Here is an 18840-nt window from a genome sequence, read left to right on the forward strand (position 1 = left end):
AGAGGCTTTTCACTCAGTGAATGATTGAGTGCATGCATGTGTACGTGTCACACATATGATTGGACACACGCAAGACACTCAAGAGTGGTGTCTCAAAGCTCAAGTGGCTAGAAGTAGATGGCTGCTAAAGACTCGAGGATGAGGCTAGAGACTCTCCAATACTTTGGCGACATTAGTAGGAGGCATCAAGGGCATGACTAGAGGTAGGGGTGGTCCATCATCTTGGGAGTGGCAGCCACATGACTTATTTGGAGAACTTTGTAAGTATTTTTTTTCTTCTTCTCACTTTCTTATTTACAATATCAATTGTCCCAAGAATCATGTTTCTAACAATTGTATTATGTTTTCTTTGTAGCACTCCATTACAAACCATAATCATACTGGCTTGGAGAGTTGCAGAGAGACATGGTCTCATTGCATTGATCAATAGGCTGTATGCACACAACGGTCCAATAAGTCAATCATATTTCTTATTTGTAGTTGCTATTTTTTTTAAATGCATTATGTATGGTGAATTGATGTGTACAAGGTAACATTCTCAATCTCTGTCCCAACATCAATCTGTAGCTTGACATTTTTCTCTAAAGGCGTATCCATAGGCTTCCACGACATTTCAATGGTATGAGAGACAAGCAGTAGGAACTTTTGGCACATAGGACGACTTGAAGTTGGCCTTCCTCACTAAATTTAGGCATGAAGGTTTTGAAGAGTGAATGCGAGAGGAGTTCATGAACCTAAAGTCAGTCCTTTGGAGAAAGAGTAGAAGCTTATGTCTCGCGAATGAAATTCATCCTCAAGAGATGGACTAACCATCATTTGGACAAAGGTATCCAAAGAGGAGTGTTCCTCAGAGGCCTACAACCAGAAGTTTGCAAGTTCGTGGAATTGAGAAGATCGGTCAATCTGCAAGCTGCAATGAAATACGCAAGATTGTATGATGAAGTTGAAGCAAGAATGTCAATGAATCTAGGAAGAGGAGTCTTACCTCCTCCCATGCCAGGAATGGTATACCCACCAAATGCAATCCTTATTCTATATATCAGTCTTGTGTGTTCAAGTACATTTTGTGCTCATCTTAATGACCATTTCTTTTCTCTATAACCATTGCTATATGCGTCACAAATTTACTACACACATCACAAACCGTCGCTATTTGTGTCACTATTAGCCTTGCAAAATCAACAAAAATTGCGGCACTAATAGCGACGCAAAGAGTGATGGTTTTATGGAGACACTAATACTAACATGTTTAGCAATGATGGGGGCAATTTTTCGATAAACAATTTCGTCACTTTGAACATCGATATGAGGCATGTATCTTATAGTGTTAGACTCTCAAGAAAAAGCTTCTCATGTCATTACAAGGGTTTTATCTTTCACCTTAGAAATTGAAAAATATTAATCATAACTCTCATAAGGTGGTAAACAAGTAAAAGATTCCAAAATCAAGTTTTATAAGTTGAAAGATTAGGAAATTTTAATAATGCTATGAAAGATTCATCTAACTTGTCACATAGATAGGCCAAAAACACCACAAAGACTTTTGGAAAAACATTGTTACTAATAATACACATACAATATAGACCAATAGAAGTATATTAAGAAATAGAGGTTGAATAGGGATGACATATATAACAATTGTTCTCTATAATAGAGTTCATATCCAAAACTTGCAAAAACTTTATTTTGTATAACAGATAATTTGTTGGCTTAGTGTTCTCCATGACAAGGGTGATAACTACATAATGTATCATTTGAGTATAAGAATGTAGTTATATAGTGTCATATGACAACCCAAAGGACTGACTTTAGGAGTGGATGCGAGAGGAGTTCATGAACCTAATGTAGTTATATAATTCTGTTAATACTTAGGAGAGCTTAGGGACAGGAAAGTGTTGGATTGTCATATGACACTATATAACTACATTCTTATACTCAAATGATACATTGATTTTTTTTTTTTGACATGTTATAAAACTAGTTCTTATATCTACTCTATTGATATTTCAATGACCAAATTCCCTTGTGTTAATGATCGGTTCCTCTAGAAGTGGAGTTTAAGTCAAAGTCGAAAGGACGTTGAGAAAGATCTTGTATCTGCAATATAAATACAATGGTAATGACATGTCATGATATGATAAAACTAGATTTTGAAATCCTAAAATATTTCAAAGAGAGCTAATATAATATGATAGACTTTGGTATCTCTACATGACACATTCTTGAAATGCAAATACACTAATTATGACATAAAAGAAGCCTTGGTTTAATTTTTTGATAGCTTACATGAGCTTAGTAATATATTGAATCCTTTTTTCAAAAATATCAAGTGCAAGGAAAAGTATTTTAATTCTAGTCATTACAAATACGATAGTGGATCTTTGTAATATGGTCGAAAACACAAAATAGAAAATTTTAGATGTAAAACATAAGATGATATCAACAAGATGTACATTGAATTGTTTTATAGACCAAACATGTTGCCTTTTTTCCTTGTTCTTCTTTTCCATTGCTTGACTCTACAAAAAAATAAAGGGCTTCATACAAATAATGCGTATAAAAAGTATGTTATCTAATCCAAGGCTTATTTTCTTACCTTTCTTCTAAGGATTTGTAATTGCTCCATTGCAACCTTATCCTAACAATGACAAAAGCATGTACATAATGCATTAAATAGTGGAAAACTTTCCTAACAATTGAGTTAGTAAAATCTTAATCTCATTAAGAGTGTTGGTGTGTTACCTTGAAGACATCAATGTTTCTTAGTCCTTTGCATATTTTCTTCTCCAATTGACCAAGTTCCTCAATAGTAAGTGAAGTTAAGTCATCACCCTTGAAATGCCTAGAGAGAGAGAGAGAGAGAGAGAGAGAGAGAGAGAGAGAGAGAGAGATATATATATATATATATATATATATATATATATATATATATATATATATTCCAATGTAAAAATTCAAACTCCAATATAATGCAACTTTCATGTAGACTAAGAGACCATGTGAAATTAAAATTTGAATCAATTATAACCTTCTCTCTTTTTGTATATGATCCACCTTCCTTCTTAGGATCATCACTTCTTGCTGCACATCAAACATTAATCTATTAGTCTTTTGGTCTACATAGAGCTTACAAAAGTTCTTTAAATCAAATCAAGGTGTTTACAACACATTAGGTGCATGACTAGGCTTGCAAACCTTTCCATTTAACAATTTTGCTACAAAAATGCGTAATAATTTAGTATGTAAAAGAAAGTTTCATGAACATCCAAACAATAGTAGATGACCTTGATATTATGAGTGTTTCTTTACATTACCTTAATGTAGCCCACTAATATTTCATGTGTTTCTTTACATTATCTTGATATAGTCTGCCAATATTTCATGTGTTTTGTTACATGATGTTTATTCACTTGAGGTGCTTAAAAGCTAATTATTACATGATAGAGGAAAGCATGCTCATTACTACTTGTTTTCCAACACATCCTCCAAAAAGTCGTTGATTTAGTTACATCTATATCTTTGTAAAATTACAATTGTGGTGCATCATATGAAAATATTGTCAAGAATATTCATTGAGCATAAGATAGGAGTTGAAAACCATAGTACAAATTCAAAAAAATCATTCTTGAGAACCATCATTGAGGTAACACCATTTAACTCTAAAAATTACTTAGCTATGAATAAGGGAGGCAGTAAGGCATAGGACCTATTATGACAAATATGACGTGTGCTTTTTACAAATTCTCAAGGAATTAAAACATTATAATTTCCTTTTAGTTTAATGTCTTTGACAATCCCAAAATCATTCCATTTCCCTTTAGTTGTTTTGGGTGATTTTTGCCAGTGCAATTGCACACCTAATATAGAAATACCATGTCACCTATGATATTTTTCTTCTCTTGTATCACTCTAGCATGTTACAAGTAGTGATGGTCTCTAGGCATGGTTGATCATTTTTTTCCAAAACCATCAAAATATGATCATAGATACACATGCACCTTACGCACATATAGGTGCATTCAAACACACATATACCACTCTTTTGGGAAGTGATTCATCTAGCTATTCAGCCAAGATATAGTCCCCCTGTCAAGGGAAATTGTGTCTAATATCTTGTTCTTGAAAGATTTGCAAGTTTATTCCGTATTTTTTTTCTAAATACTCATTTTATAGTTGTATCTCTATAAATTGATCATGGGGAAGGGTGTTGACTACTGAGGAAACCTTCAATATCACATGCATTTAAGAGGTTGAACTGAAAAAAGCTCTCAAAAACATAATTTCATGGATACAATGGCCCTTTTCTCCTAACAAACTTATGTATTTCTCCGAAATTTTTACTTCAAATTTTGCGTATATAAATGTATTTCTATGCCTTCTCTTTAAAAAACCAATCAAGCCGAACTCATTATAGGAGCTCAAACATAGAATCCACCAAGAGCCAACTAATACGAAGAGTGGAATGAATCCAAAAAAGTCCAGATTCTTAAAAATGGAAGCAAGCCAAAAAACTTTACATATGGAACTTGTAAACATCATAACATTCAACCAAAGCTCTCTAGGTAATGTAAACATTTAAATGATGAATCCAATGATAAAAAAGTAGCCAAACAAAAACATAAAAGTCACAACACGAGATGTGTAGGTAGAAGATATATTGGATGTGACAATAACTAAGAATGGTCATAGGGATGTCAAAGTGAATGGATATAAGATAAGGATATTGTTGTGTTAATGTGGATAACTACAAAACCCTCGACAAAGAAGATGGCATGTCAAAAGGACTTAATGTAACATGCAACCCAACATTAAAATAAATAGGCCAAGCATGTTGATATGGCATGGAAGAGAGCAAACAGAAACTAGAGCACTCTACCCTCAAGGGCTACACCTAAAATATGTACGTGTACCACATGTAATCAACACAAGGGTTATTTTATTTAGTAAAATTTATAAGATTACATTTAAAAAGAGGGGTTTTTATAAGAATTTGAAAAAAAAAGCGTAAGTTTCTTAAGGAAAATGGATTTTTAAATCTACCCTCAAGGGGATAAATCTACAAAAGGGTGTCATATAATGCAGAGGATTTACAAATTAAATAGAAAATATGAGTGTTTTATTCAGGAGAAATCTACAAATAAAGGTATCTGTAAGTTAGTTTTCAAGCTCCACCAAGCCTCTCAAAGAGACCATGAGCGCACATGCAAACTTTCAAGAAATCATCTCGTGGTATCCTGGTTGAAAATTATAACCATGGTGTATACCACATTTTGACGAAGCCACCCTACCGACCATGGCACGTGCGGGCATGATAATCGACTGACTGACGCGTCGATACTTCCTTTTTGCTTCGTCTGGACGTGCACAGATGCATGGATTCACACAACCTTCTAAAAGTTGTTAAATGTTTATTTTGAAGGGATCCAGGGTTAACAATACTATTAATGTATCCAATTTCCATGGGTAAATCTTTATAAAATGAATCTTATCATGATGTAATGTCTCTTAGCTATTGGAAAAACTAAAAGAAAAGATAACACTTTTTCCTTCTTCTTGTGCAAGCTCAATAGTACCTTAAAATTTATGTTAAAATGTAAGAAGGTTTATATGGAATCTTAATAATGTATAGTAAAGAAGTTCATTATGTGTTGTAAACCAATACGTTTCAATTGACATTAATTATATTGAGTTATAAGAGGAGAAATCCCTTCTCAAACAAATTAAAAAAGAAAAAGATAATGAGAACAAAAACCAGTTGTTTGTCGTGACATAAACAAAATGACAAACGATAATGGTCATGATGTCCATGATCACAAGGCATAGTTTGGTGAGTTCCAATCAAAGATCATTGAATCAGGCAATCTTAGACTTTGAGTGAATGGTAAGAAAAGTGTGTATCAATCATGTCTTACATTCGCAAACTAATTGAAAATCATATACAAAACCATTAGACGTGGCTTTAAAATTTATACAAGGAAGTGATGTCTCATCCTAAAGGAGGAATGCACCTATTGTGGCCAATTAGAAGAGTTTGTGGGCATGTGATGGATGGAGTGCTTCAGCGAATCCATTGCTTAGAAGGCACGACTCAGTCTATACCGTCAAGAACACCAGAGGAGACAGGCAGCCTTCCTCCAATCTTGGAGCATGAGATGGAAGCAACGATCAATGCATTGATGCCCATGGATGCCGAGGCATCTGATCCACTAAAAGAGGAAGCATTCATACCATTATATGATGGGTGCTGAGTATCTCACTTGAAGACACTACTTGTACTCCTAAATGTGTAGGCAAAATATGGATGGAGAGATGTGAGTGTAACCGAGTTGTTCATGTACATTCTATGTATGCTCCGTTGTTTTTTTTTCGACACCATCATAAAAAACATTTTTGCTTTTTCAAGTAGTTTTATGATTTTTCTCCAGGTTGCTAAATTATTATATATTACCACTCGGAAATACCATACTTGAGTCTTGTGATGATGTTGCGCGACATGTTTTATGAAAGCTTGGCATGGACTACAATAGCATTCATGCATGTGTCAACAATTCTGTGTTATTTCGAGTAGAGTACGGGACTATGGAGACATGTCCTAAGTGTGGTGCTCACAGGTATCGATAGGACTTGCAAGGGCAAACCATCCCTTAGAAAGTTCTTAGACACTTTCCACTTATCCTGCGTATACGTCACATGTTTCGTATGTCGGCCATGGTGAGCTTGACAATGTGGCATGCACAAAATAGATCCACAAATGGAGTCTAGCGAATATCAATAGATTCACACGCATGGAGCCACATTGACCCTACCTTTCTAGGCTTTGAACGAGAGCTAAGGAATCTTTAGCTCGGCCTTGCTATGGATGGCGTGGACCCATTTGGTCTCCGCTCAACTTCTTACAGTGTGTGGCATGTACTCCTTGTTAACTACAACATCCTGCCTTGGCATTCTACCAAGAAAGGACTCTTGATCCTTAGCTTGCTCATTCTTGGGCACTACAAAGTCAAGAATACGAATTTCTATCTCCGTCCATTAGTTGTTGATGCTGCGTCAATATACGAGCCATTCTTAAGTGGACCATGCATGATTTTCCATGATTCGGGGAGTGCTCAGGTAAGTAGGCTTCTGTTCTCATTGGTGATATCGAGCATAACTCATTCAAGTTTGTGTTTACTAAAGTAAGTAGGCTTTCGTTCTCGTTAATGATATCTAACATAGCTCGTTCAAGTTGGTGTTGACTAAATAGGGGTGTCAGGATAGGTCTGGTTACCCCATGTTATCATGCATGTCCATTTTGTGGGCATAGTTAGACTCCCGAAGGTCACGAACCATGAAAAAGATGGTATATCAAGGATACACCACTTTCTTGCCAGAGGGTCATGAACTGAGGGAAGGTTTTCTTAGATGACCTCTAGTACAAATGAACACCCAAAGCTGGTACGAGTTGAAAATGGTCCACCGGGAGTCACATCCAAATGGAATGCGACAGTTCTCGATTTTCTACGAGTTGTTGTATTGGACCCACATACAGATCAACCACTTGTTGGATCCTATGCATAGTTTCAAAAATGTGGGCAGCTTACTATGGAACCACATCACAGGAAAGAGAGACATTGCAGGGGCAAGAAGGGATTTGAAGGAGGTAGACAAGATGGAGGCGCTTTGGCCACATTCGAGTGTTGATCGTCGCTTGCAACTACCTCGCGCTCCTTGGGTTCTGTCCACTAAAGAAGAGTGCATTCTGAAGTAAATTATCAGGTCTATCCGCACCCTAATGAGTATGATACATTCTCTCGTATCCACTTTTTCCAAAGATGACCAACTATTAGAGCTAAAATCACATGATTTGCATTAGATATGTTAGGCACATTCTAGCCTCTATTGGAAGCGGCCTGCGTATTTTGCTATTTAGTATCTAGTCAGTGTTTGTAATACTTCTTCATTTGTGGCAGTTTGTACTATCGATCACGATTGCCAAATGTCTCACTCTAGAAATATGCAGGGCAATTTACAAGTTATCAAATTTAGTGCAATGGATCTCATAGAAGGAGATTAAGACATCCTCTATTGAATCCGCAAGGTGGGGAGTAGTGGGGAGACGGCCAAGTCTCTTGGAGAAGCACCTGCGCAACTAGCATGCTCACGATACAAACCCACCTCTTGGTGCATCTTGTAGATAAAGTGAAGATTACAGGATGCGTCCATACGCGATAGATGTTCCTCTTGGAGAACTTCATGAAAACCCTAAAAGGCTTTGTGCGACAACGAGCTCGTCCAAAACGTAGCATGGCTGAAGGTTCACTGGTGTTGGAGGCATTAGTGCATATTTCATAGTGGCTACCAACGGTGGATTCATATAACAATATGCTATGGTCGCTGAAGGACGATGATAGAATGACTGGAGATGTGGTTAGAAATGGGATAGAAAAAAGGATGGATGCTGTAATGAAGAAGAAAGTGAATCATTTTTGTATGTTGCACCATGTATCCATAGAGATGTGGCTCATTAGGTACAAGCAAGCCACCTAGAAAGATCCGGAAGAAGCGCAATCGAAATTTTGACACAGTACTCGTCATTAACCGATTCGATATCGTAAGGGCATACAGGAGATGCCACAGTTTATGTCTATGCAATGGTAAAATCTCCAGATCATCAGATGGCCCAATTCAGAGATATAGCGGACCAAGAGCTATCTCAAACACCACCAAGCCATTCTGTTAGATCTACTTTGGCATGCTTTGATGCTTCAGTTTCTAGTAGACGAGATCAAGAGCTCTAGATTGGGCTTGAATGGAGGAAGTGATTCTAGGGGGTGCTCCTTCAAAGATGTGGATACTGTGAGCTCGAGATACGGGTGATACTTCTCCCTCTCGTGCACGTTGGAGAGGGTGGCTCGGGTGGGTATTGTGAAGACACCGATGAAGTGTCTCGTTGTTTTGGTGGAGACGTATAACTTGTAAGATTTGTCACACCTGTGGTGTCATCTACTCTAGCGACTCCAACTTTTGCTCAATCGTCCAGAGGTGGTACCCCTATGGGTGCTACTTCGAGAGATACCACCCCCATGGGTATACCAAATGTACAAGGGTCTCCTCATTATGCCCAAGAGTGTGGTTGTAGGTGGAAGAGAAAACAGCTTAGACATATCCTAAAGGGGTATGAATACCTCGTGGATGACAAGACAAGAGCCGTGATCATCAATGATGAGGGGAGGAGGGTAATGTCTCACATAAGACAGTTCTTCCAACAAGTTTTTTAGCAGTACGTCTTGAACCATCGAAAGAACATACCCGAGGGGAGGAAGGACTACATAGTAGCATCCTTGCATAAGGAGTTTCGAGTACTCATCGTGACAGAGATGTTTTTCACTCAATGGATGATTGAGTGTATGCGTGCGTACATGTCACACAAATGATTGGCCTCACCTAAGGCACTCGAGTAACATCTCAAAGCCCAAGTGGCTAGATGTAGATGACTAGCGAAGACTCGGGGATAAGGCTAGAGATTCTTCAGGACATTGGCAACACTAGCGGGAAGTAGCAAGGGCATAATTGGAGATAGGGATGATCCATCATCTTGGGAGTGGCAACCACATGACTTATCTGGATGACTTTGAGAGTCTTTTTTTTTTACTTCTTCTCACTTTATTATTTGCAATATCACTTGTACTGAGAATCGCGTTTCGAATAGTTGTATTCTATTTTCTTTATAGCACTCCATTACAAACTGCAATCATACCGACCATGACAATGGATATACAAAGAGACAATCTCACTACATTGATCCATAGACTGTATGCACACAACGGCCCACTAAGTTAATCATACTTCTTGTTCATAGTTACCTTTTTTTTTAATGCATTATATATGGTGGATTGATGTGTAGTTATTCATTTTTTAAAAGCTTCTCATGTCATTACAAGGATTTTATATTTCACCTTAGAAACTAACAAATATCAATCATAACTTTCATCAGGTGATAAATAAGGCAAAGATTCAAAAATTGGGTTTTACAAGTTAGAATATTAGGAAATTTTAATAATACTATGAAAGGTTCATCTAACTTGTCACATAGGTAGACCAAAAACACCACAAAAACTTTTGGAAAAACTTTGTTACTAATAATACACATACAATATAGACAAACATAAGTATATTAAGAAAAAAAATTAAATAGGGATGCAAGATATAACAATTGTTCTCTATAATAGAGTTCGTATCCAAAACTTGAAAAAAAATTATTTTGTATAACATATAATTTGTTGGCTTATTGTTCTCCATGACAAGGGTGATAACCAAAACTTGGCACAATCATTTTTATCTAGCATTGGCATTGGCCAGAAATTTTCAATAGGCACACTTACGAATGAATTAGACCAAATTGAACCTATATTTGACATACTTAGTACTCAATTGCATGTGGCAGATCAAGAGGGCACAAAGGAACTAGTAATGGTTCTATCATTGCAATGAGAAATATAAAGAGAATACAAAGAGAATATAAATGTGTTTATATTAGGTAGAATATAAGTAGGTTAATACTTAGGAGAGCTTAGGGGGAAAGGAAAGTGTTTGATTGTCATATTACACTATATAACCACATGCTTATATTCAAATGATACATTGATTTTTTTGACATGTTCTAAAACTAGTTCTTATATCGACTCTATTGATATTTCAATGACCAAATTCCCTTGTGGTAATGATTGTCTCCTCCAGTAGTGGAGTTTAAGTCAAAGTCGAAAGGACATTGAGAAAGGTTTTGTATCTGCAATATAAATACAATGGTAATGACATGTCATGATATTATAAAACTAGATTTTGGAATCCTAAAATATTTCAAAGAGAGCTAATATAATATGATAGATTTTGGTATCTCTACAAGACACCTTCTTGAAATGAAAATACATTGATTATGACATAAAAGAAGTATTGGTGGAATTTTTTGATAGCTTATATGAGCTTAGTAATACATTGAATCCTTTTTTCAAAAATATCAAGTGCAAGGAAAATTATTTTAATTCTAGTCATAACAAATACAATAGTCGGTCTTTATGATATGGTCAAAAACATAAAATAGAAAATTTTAGATGTAAAACAAAAGATGATATCAACAAGATGTACATTGAATTGTTTTATAGAGACCAAACCTGTTGCCTTATTTCCTTGTTCTTCTTTTCCATTGCTTGACTCTACAAAAAAAATAAAGGGCTTCATACAAATAATGTGTATAAAAAGTATGTTATCTAATCCAAGGCTTATTTTCTTACCTTTCTTCTAAGGATTTGTAATTGCTCCATGGTAACCTTATCCTTGCAATGACAAAAGCATGTACATAATGCCTTAAATATTGGAAAACTTTCCTAACAATTGAGTTAGTAAAATCTTAATCTCATTAAGAGTGTTGGTGTGTTACCTTGAAGACATCAATGTTTCTTAGTCCTTTGCATATTTTCTTCTCCAACTGACCAAGTTCCTCAATAGTAAGTGAAGTCAAGTCATCACCCTTCAAATGCCTAGAGAGAGAGACACACACAAAGAGAGAGAGAGAGAGAGAGAGAGAGAGAGAGAGAGAGAGAGAGAGAGAGAGAGAGAGAGAGATTCCAATGTAAAATCAAACTCCAATATAACACTAGTTTCATGTAGATTAAGAGACCATGTAAAATTCAAATTTGAATCAATTATAACCTTCTCTGTTTTTGTATATGCTCCACCTTTCTTCTTAGCATCATCACTTCTTGCTGCACATCAAACATTAATCTATTAGTCTTTAAGTCTACATAGAGCTTACAAAAGTTCTTTAAATCAAATCAAGGTGTTTACAAGGCATTAGGCGCATGACTAGGCTTGCAAACCTTTCCATTTCATAATTTTCTTACAAAAATGCATAATAATTCAGTATGTAAAAGAAAGTTTCATGAAACATCCAAACAATAGTAGATGACCTTGATATTATGAGTGTTTCTTTACATTATCTTAATATAGCCCACCAATATTTCATGTGTTTCTTTACATTACCTTGATATAGTCCACCAATATTTCATGTGTTTTTTTACATTATGTTTACTCACTTGAGGTGCTTAAAAGCTAATTATTACTTGATAGAGGAAAGACTGCTCATTACTACTTGTTTTCCAACACATCCTCCAAAAAGTCATTGATTTAGTTACATCTATATCTTTGAAAAAGTACAATTGTGGTGCATCATATGAAAATACTTTCAAGAATATTCATTGAGCATAAGATAGGAGTTGAAAACCATAGTACAAAATTAGAAGAATCATTATTGAGAACCATCATTGAGGTAACACCATTTAACTCTAAAAATTACTTAGCTATGAACAAGGGAGGCAGTAAGGCATAGGACCTATTATAACAAATATAACTTGTGTGCTTTTGACAAATTCTCAAGGAATTAAAACATTCTAATTGTCTTTTAGTTTAAGGGCTACACCTCAGAAATGTAGGTGTACCACATGTAATCAACACAAGGGTTGTTTTATTTAGTAAACTTTATAAGATTACATTTAAAAAGAGGGGTTATTATAAGAATTTGTAAAAAAAAAAGCGTAAGTTTCTTAAGGAATTTGACCATGGCACGTGCCGACGCGTCGATACTTCCTTTTTGCTCCGTCTGGACGTGCACAGATCATACGAAAGACTCTCACCAGTCACGCATGGATTCACACAACCTTCTGGGCAGGGCATACTCTCGAATTATTGGTACCCAACAAGGAAAAGAGAAGGTTCTTCTCGTGCATTGTGAGTGTGCCGCCAATCTGATAAGATCGAGTCGTGCACTCGCTCTTCACATGCAATGGTTCTTCTTGCTCTCCCTACTTCACTTCTCAGATCCTGTGAAACCAGCCTATCTTTGCTTCTTGCCACCCACTAGTCCTCCGACGTCTCAAAACTCACCTTATGATGTGTACTTTTAGTCCATGTAGGAATTGGACAGCGTCCCTCATGGGGAAATTGTTCACTTGCCCAAGCGCCCCTAGTACAAAGATGATGAAAACATGCAATGCATAGGAGGAATGTCAGACTTTGTGTGGTGTTGAGAACCATAAGAATATGCCCATACTTCATCTCGGAAGATGGCTCCACGTTGATCAAGGGACGAAGAACATCCACCCTGTGAACTGAGAATACCACCTACTAAAATGAGACCTTTGAAGATAGTCAGGAGACGAGATGAGCAAAAGAACCCAAAACTCAACCTCGGGAGAGAAGCCACTGGCTCCGTGACTCCATGTTGAAAGGAATACAAAGGCCTAGCCGCCAAGTTGTTGTTGAAGACCCAAGGGCCCTGATCAAGGTAGATCCTCTAGATCCTGGGTATGAGTAGAGGAAATGACTGCTCAAAGGAGAGCCACTCCTCGAAAGTGAAAGGTGGTGGTGTGTGAAGAACCTCATGGCACATAGGGTCCCTCTCTAAATCACAAGGAGTAGAAGTAGGAGCCCCCTCTGAAGTCAAAGAAGAAATCGAAGCGCCCTTTGAGGGCGAAGCAAGAGAATAATCCCCGTCTGAGAGAAATAGGGAATCCAACCACTCAAGGCTCACGGAGTGCGAAGAATCTCATAAAGAAGGAAGTGCTGTTGGTTGTGCCAAAGAAGGTATCTGGGGCTCGGAACAAGAAGTCAAAAAGCACCCAAAAGTGCCGTCTCGAACCTAAGTGGAATAGGGTAGGGAAGAAGGAGGCTCCAGATGAGTCAAGGGTGGGGAACAACCACAGGCTCTCAAGAGAGTGAACTATGGAGGACATGTGGGATGTGGAAGCCACTATACTTGGAAGTAGATGGGGGAAATCTCTACATTGGGGGGTAGTCTTTGGGAGGGCTTATCACCTCGTAAGATCTTAGAGCCTTTGTGTGCTTGAAAAGGACTTAGTGTGTGTCGTGTGTAGCTTATTGCCTTGAGCATAATACTCTAATAGCCAATGTAGAATGATATTTGTGGCCCAGAAATGAGAGGTGGCATAAGGAATGCCTTGTGGGAGACACATATACTCCGGGGGGTGGGGAGCAAAGGTTGATGTTGATAGTCATCGGTGGGATGACCATTTGTGCGGTAGTAGGAATACCTAATAGAAGGGCAATCTGTCGAGGGAGACGCCATGGTACCTGTGTGGTAAACTGGATAAGGGAGAGTAGCAGGGAGAAAAAGGATATCTCCCAATGCGCAGGAGAAATGATAGAGAAATCAAACGACAATGCAGGAGAGAGAAAGACTAAAAATGCAAGTTTCATGGGAGAGAGAAAGACTAAAAACAGAGGAAAAACTAGCAGTAGTAATCAGTATGCTGAAATGAGCTCCGAACATTGTGTGGTAGGCTTGAAACATGAATCAAACTATTATAGACAGTAATGGCTAGCTTGGACCGCGATGTCCTTTGCATTCGGGGCGTGGGCAGCAAGCTGAAATACCTGAAATCTTTAAAAACGAGATTATTTTCTGAATGGAGAATGATCGACAACAGTAGCTTTGTTGTAAAAAACTCTAAATTGTAGGTGGAAGGCTGGAAACAGGCGCCAGACTGTAGATGACAACAAGGGACATCTGAGACTACGATGTCCTCCGCGAAAGGGGTGTGAGCAACAAGTTGAAAACATCTAAAACCTACAAAAACGAGATTTTGATGCAGTGGAAGAAGAAGAGAATGAGTGCAGGATCTTTGCCACTGTTTAAGCAGATCTAGTTGAGATACCATGTTAAAAAAGATGGCATACCCCCAAGACAATAGGGTTTGCAAACACGGAGTGAAGTTGACAAACATGGAGAAGAGAAGAGAAGAGAGAAGAAACTCTAATGAATGGAATGAAGACCTGAATCATGGAGTGAATGTGATACAAGGAAACAAGGGTGTTGTAGCACAAGGAAGATGATGAGGACAGCCATGAACCACGAACCGCAATGTCCTCCTAGAGGGGTGTGAGGGCGGTGGAGAGAAGACATGACAGACTAAATGAATTAGCCATAAAGAATGAATGAGAAAGTGGCCTATAAATAGGCATAGTCAATCTACGATGGCGCCCCTTTTTGGGGCTGCAAACCCTAAATGCAAAATGCAAAAACACCAAAAACACAAACTGCAGGTGAAGGGTGAAGGGTTTCTCAAGAACCCCGTGTTATAATTTCTAGAATATGTGGTTGAAACCCTCATCCAAGAATAAGCTTCTTGAAGATCCTCGATTGTACTTTGCATGCCCACATCTAAGAGAGTGAATCAGCCACGATGTTATCTTTTCTTTGAGTCTGAGAAATGTCAAAATCATAGTTTTGCAATGTCATCACCCATCTCCTTTGCTTATTAGGAGTCAAAGTAGACTGAGTCAGGAAGCACTGGAGGACTTGATGGTCACTCTTTACTTAAAAGCGGATGTCATATAAACAATGGTGCCATTTCTTAATAGCATGGAGGATGGATAACATCTCCTTGTCATACACATTCATTTGCATCTCCTTGTCATCAAGCTTACGACTCTCAAAGCAATCACACCATGCTCTTGCAACAAGACTGCACCAATATCCCTACCACACTAGCATTACACTGAATGGTAAACTCCTCAGAGAAATTAAGAAATATGAGGATGGGGGCTAAAGTAAGAATTTCCTTTAGCTATTTAAAGATATGATCAACGGTGACATCCTAAAAGAATGATTCATTTTTTAATGGATGAGCCAAAGATGCTACAATGGTGGCATAATGCTTAATGAAGCATCTACAAAATGAAGAGAGACTAAGGAAACCATGTAATGAAGTAGTAGGGGATGGAGTGGGCTAGTAGACTTTAACACATTGCATCTTTTTGGGGATCAACCTATGTGTCATTTTTTGCTAACAATATGTCCCAAGTACTCCACAGATGTTTGCATAAAGATACACTTACTTTCCTTAGCAAAGAGTTGATGCTCTCTCAAGATATCAAACACCCTTCTAACTTGTGCCACCAAGTGCTCCTCTTGTGACTTGCTGTAAATGAGGATGTCATCAAAGAAAACAAGCACAAACTTAAATAGGAAGGGGTGAAGAATTTTATTCATGAGGCTTTGAAATGTGGCGGGGGTGTTAGTCAAACCAAAAGGCATCACTAGAAAATGATAAAGCCCACGATCAGTCGTGAAAGCTATTTTGATCTCACCACCCTCCCTCATATAGATCTAATAGTAACCAGAGTGCAGAGCACATATCAATCTTAGTGAAAAAACACTCATCCAACAAGTCATCAATCCATGGGACGGGATAGCAGTTCTTCATGGTGATTTTGTTTGAGTCTCTTTAGTCGATGTACATGCAGAAAGAGCCATCTTTCTTCTTAACTAACAGGACAGACATGGGATGCATAAGGGGAAGAACTCAGCTCAATGAAACTCATCTCAAATAACTCCTTGACTTGCTTTGCAACCTCTTCACATTCACACTTAGAGAGTCTATAAGGCAGCTTGTTCACTTGCTTGGAATGGAGCTCTAAATCAAGTGGGTGGTCCACTTGCCTCTTAGGGGGAAGGGCTATAGGCATCTGAAATAAATCCCTATACTCATCAAGTAGGGCCTACAAGGTTGAATCATTAGATACTTTGAAGGGCTAATTTGAATTTTTCTTATTCAAGTGCAAGACAAAGATCTGTAAGCATTTCTTAAACTCTCTTTTGAGTTGCTTTGCTGTAATGAGCTAAAAATCAATATTACCATAAACTCCCTCTAAGCAGATGAGCTATCCATAAATCAAAACTCCATGTAGAGCTTATAGAAGTCCATAGCAATTTTTCCCTTTCAACAAATCACAACTCAAGAAAAATCAATGAGGCCCATGTTTAATGCAATTAGGCCAACCAATGTCACATAATTATAAGCCAAGCATAGGGGGATTGTGGAACATACATGTGTGTTGATTTCTTCCTCGCCATTTGCTACTTGAACTTTTAAGGGTTGCTATAATTCCATACAAGTGCATTTCAATCGGTCAATGACTAATTTATTGACCAAATTGCTAGTACTACCACTATCCATAAGGATAAATGCATGCTTCCCATGAATAGAACCTTGAATGTGCAAGGTGTTGGGGCTCCTAGAACCCATCTAAGCATCCAAGGAGACAAAGAAAAGGGAGATGGTAGTCAGGTGGAATGTCAAATCGAGTGCATGGGATGGGCAACTGTGTGGGTCAAAGGGGAACCCGTCCTCTGGGTCATAGAACTACTCATGATCCACATATTCAGCATGCCTCAATATCAATAGGTAAGTCATCCTCATCATTGTGCAAATCTTCCATCACATACATGCTATGAACTTTGACCTTGGCTGTCTTGTATGGGAACTTAGAGGCATCAGTGAGAGTGTACTTATACCCACATTTATAACATAGGCCTTTTTTCCTTCCTTCTTCACAACATTTGGGGAAAATGAACGTTTGGCCACTTGAGCCATTGGAGGTGGTGCAATGGAGTGTGTATTTTCAGCATACTTACTCTCACCATTAGAGCCAAGTACTATCCCAAAAGTGCCATGTTTTCTTTTAGCATGGAAGGAGGGGTAAGTGGGTATTTTGGGATTGCTATTAGGAATCGAATTTCCTCTAAAACCATCCCCATATGGGGTTGACCTCAATGGGGTGCAAGATTGTCCATAACCTTGCTAAAAACTTTCATTAGTATGGTACTTTCTTACATATCTTTCAGCCAATTCAATCGCATCAAAAAGTGTGGTAGGCTTTTGAGCCATGACATCCATCGATAGGCTCAGTTCCAACCGATAGATATACTCATGCAATTTGGCATCATCGCTAATGCTCTCCAAATACATGGTCAAGTTCATAAACTAAGTTGTGTACTCTTGTATAGTGAGATTACATTGATCAAGAGTGCATCATTGCCTTACCATCCACTCTTTTACCACTAGAGATACAAATACTTAAACCATATGCATTTTAAAGTCTTCCCAATCAATGAACTAATGGTTCTCTTAATTGATATAGTGCCACAATGTGTGGTCAAATCCTTCCAAGTTAAGAGAAGAAAGATAATTTTTTTATCATCATACGGGAGTAGATATTGAAGTAGGACTCTAGTTTGGATGTCCATTCTTCCAAGTCTGATGGTGAGGGAGATTGCCCATTGTACTTAGTGAGAAGGATCTTATCACACAAAGATCATGAAGGCCTTGCTACCCATGGAAACTTTTATGTCCATACATACCACTATGGCCATATATACCTTGTTGTCCATACATCCCATGTTGCGCATTTATCCCATGTTTCCCATTATAGCCATGCTTCCCATTATTGCCATGCTACCCATGATTGCCATGTTGGCCATTAATACCATACTATCCATGATGGGGCTGAGCCATATAAGTTCCATTGGGGCTTTGAGAGGGAGAGTAGGGGAGCATCTACCAATGGTGGGAGAGAGCCTCACTAGAGGGTTGGTGGCATGGGTGATGGGGGAGATCAACAGAGGCTTGTCATGAGCATGAGAGGGTTCATCGACTTCATAGGTGGAAGGGGGAATACCCTAGATCCAAGAATGCCCTATGGACCACCATGTAGTGGCTCTAGTGGTTTATTCGTCTTTGATTTATTCGCCTTTTATTGGGACGAAGTGGTAGCTACACGAGCTACAAGAGTGGTGAGCTGCTCCAAGGTTTTTGAGTCCTAGAGCTCAAGAGGGCCATTTGCACAATTTCTTCATCAAATTTTGACATCATTTGGCAGTGATTGTTAACCATGTCATTATGCCTCTCCATGTGATGAAGCTCATACTGACTTAAAGTATGGTTCAATAGGCTATAGGGATCCAAATTGGGCACTTCCTCATGCATATCACCATAGTCATCTTCTACC

At 38.0% G+C, this 18840-nt stretch overlaps 1 protein-coding gene across 2 annotated transcripts in view; it reads right to left on the reverse strand.

Moving 5' to 3' along the window:
• Positions 1-2020: 2020 nt before the first annotated feature.
• LOC148021757 (truncated transcription factor CAULIFLOWER C-like) overlaps positions 2021-18840 on the reverse strand; it is a 60130-nt gene continuing 43310 nt past the window's right edge. The window contains exons 3-6 of one of the 2 annotated variants that reach the window (XR_015694306.1): positions 11686-11738; positions 11268-11513; positions 11148-11189; positions 10557-10765 (exon numbers count right to left, since the gene is read on the reverse strand). Coding sequence is in view for 1 of the 2 variants with exons in the window: in XM_087696646.1 (XP_087552772.1) it covers positions 2029-2097; positions 2743-2842; positions 11686-11738 (222 nt within the window). In the remaining variant the exon portion in view is untranslated. Of the gene's footprint in view, positions 2098-2742; positions 2843-10556; positions 10766-11147; positions 11190-11267; positions 11514-11685; positions 11739-18840 lie in introns of those variants that run through there. The other variant, XM_087696646.1, reaches the window with a different exon arrangement.

This window comes from Lygodium microphyllum, chromosome 17 (genome assembly GCF_053477565.2).
Source record: "Lygodium microphyllum isolate KBCC chromosome 17, Lygodium_microphyllum_v1.1.10, whole genome shotgun sequence".
NCBI lineage: Eukaryota > Viridiplantae > Streptophyta > Polypodiopsida > Schizaeales > Lygodiaceae > Lygodium > Lygodium microphyllum.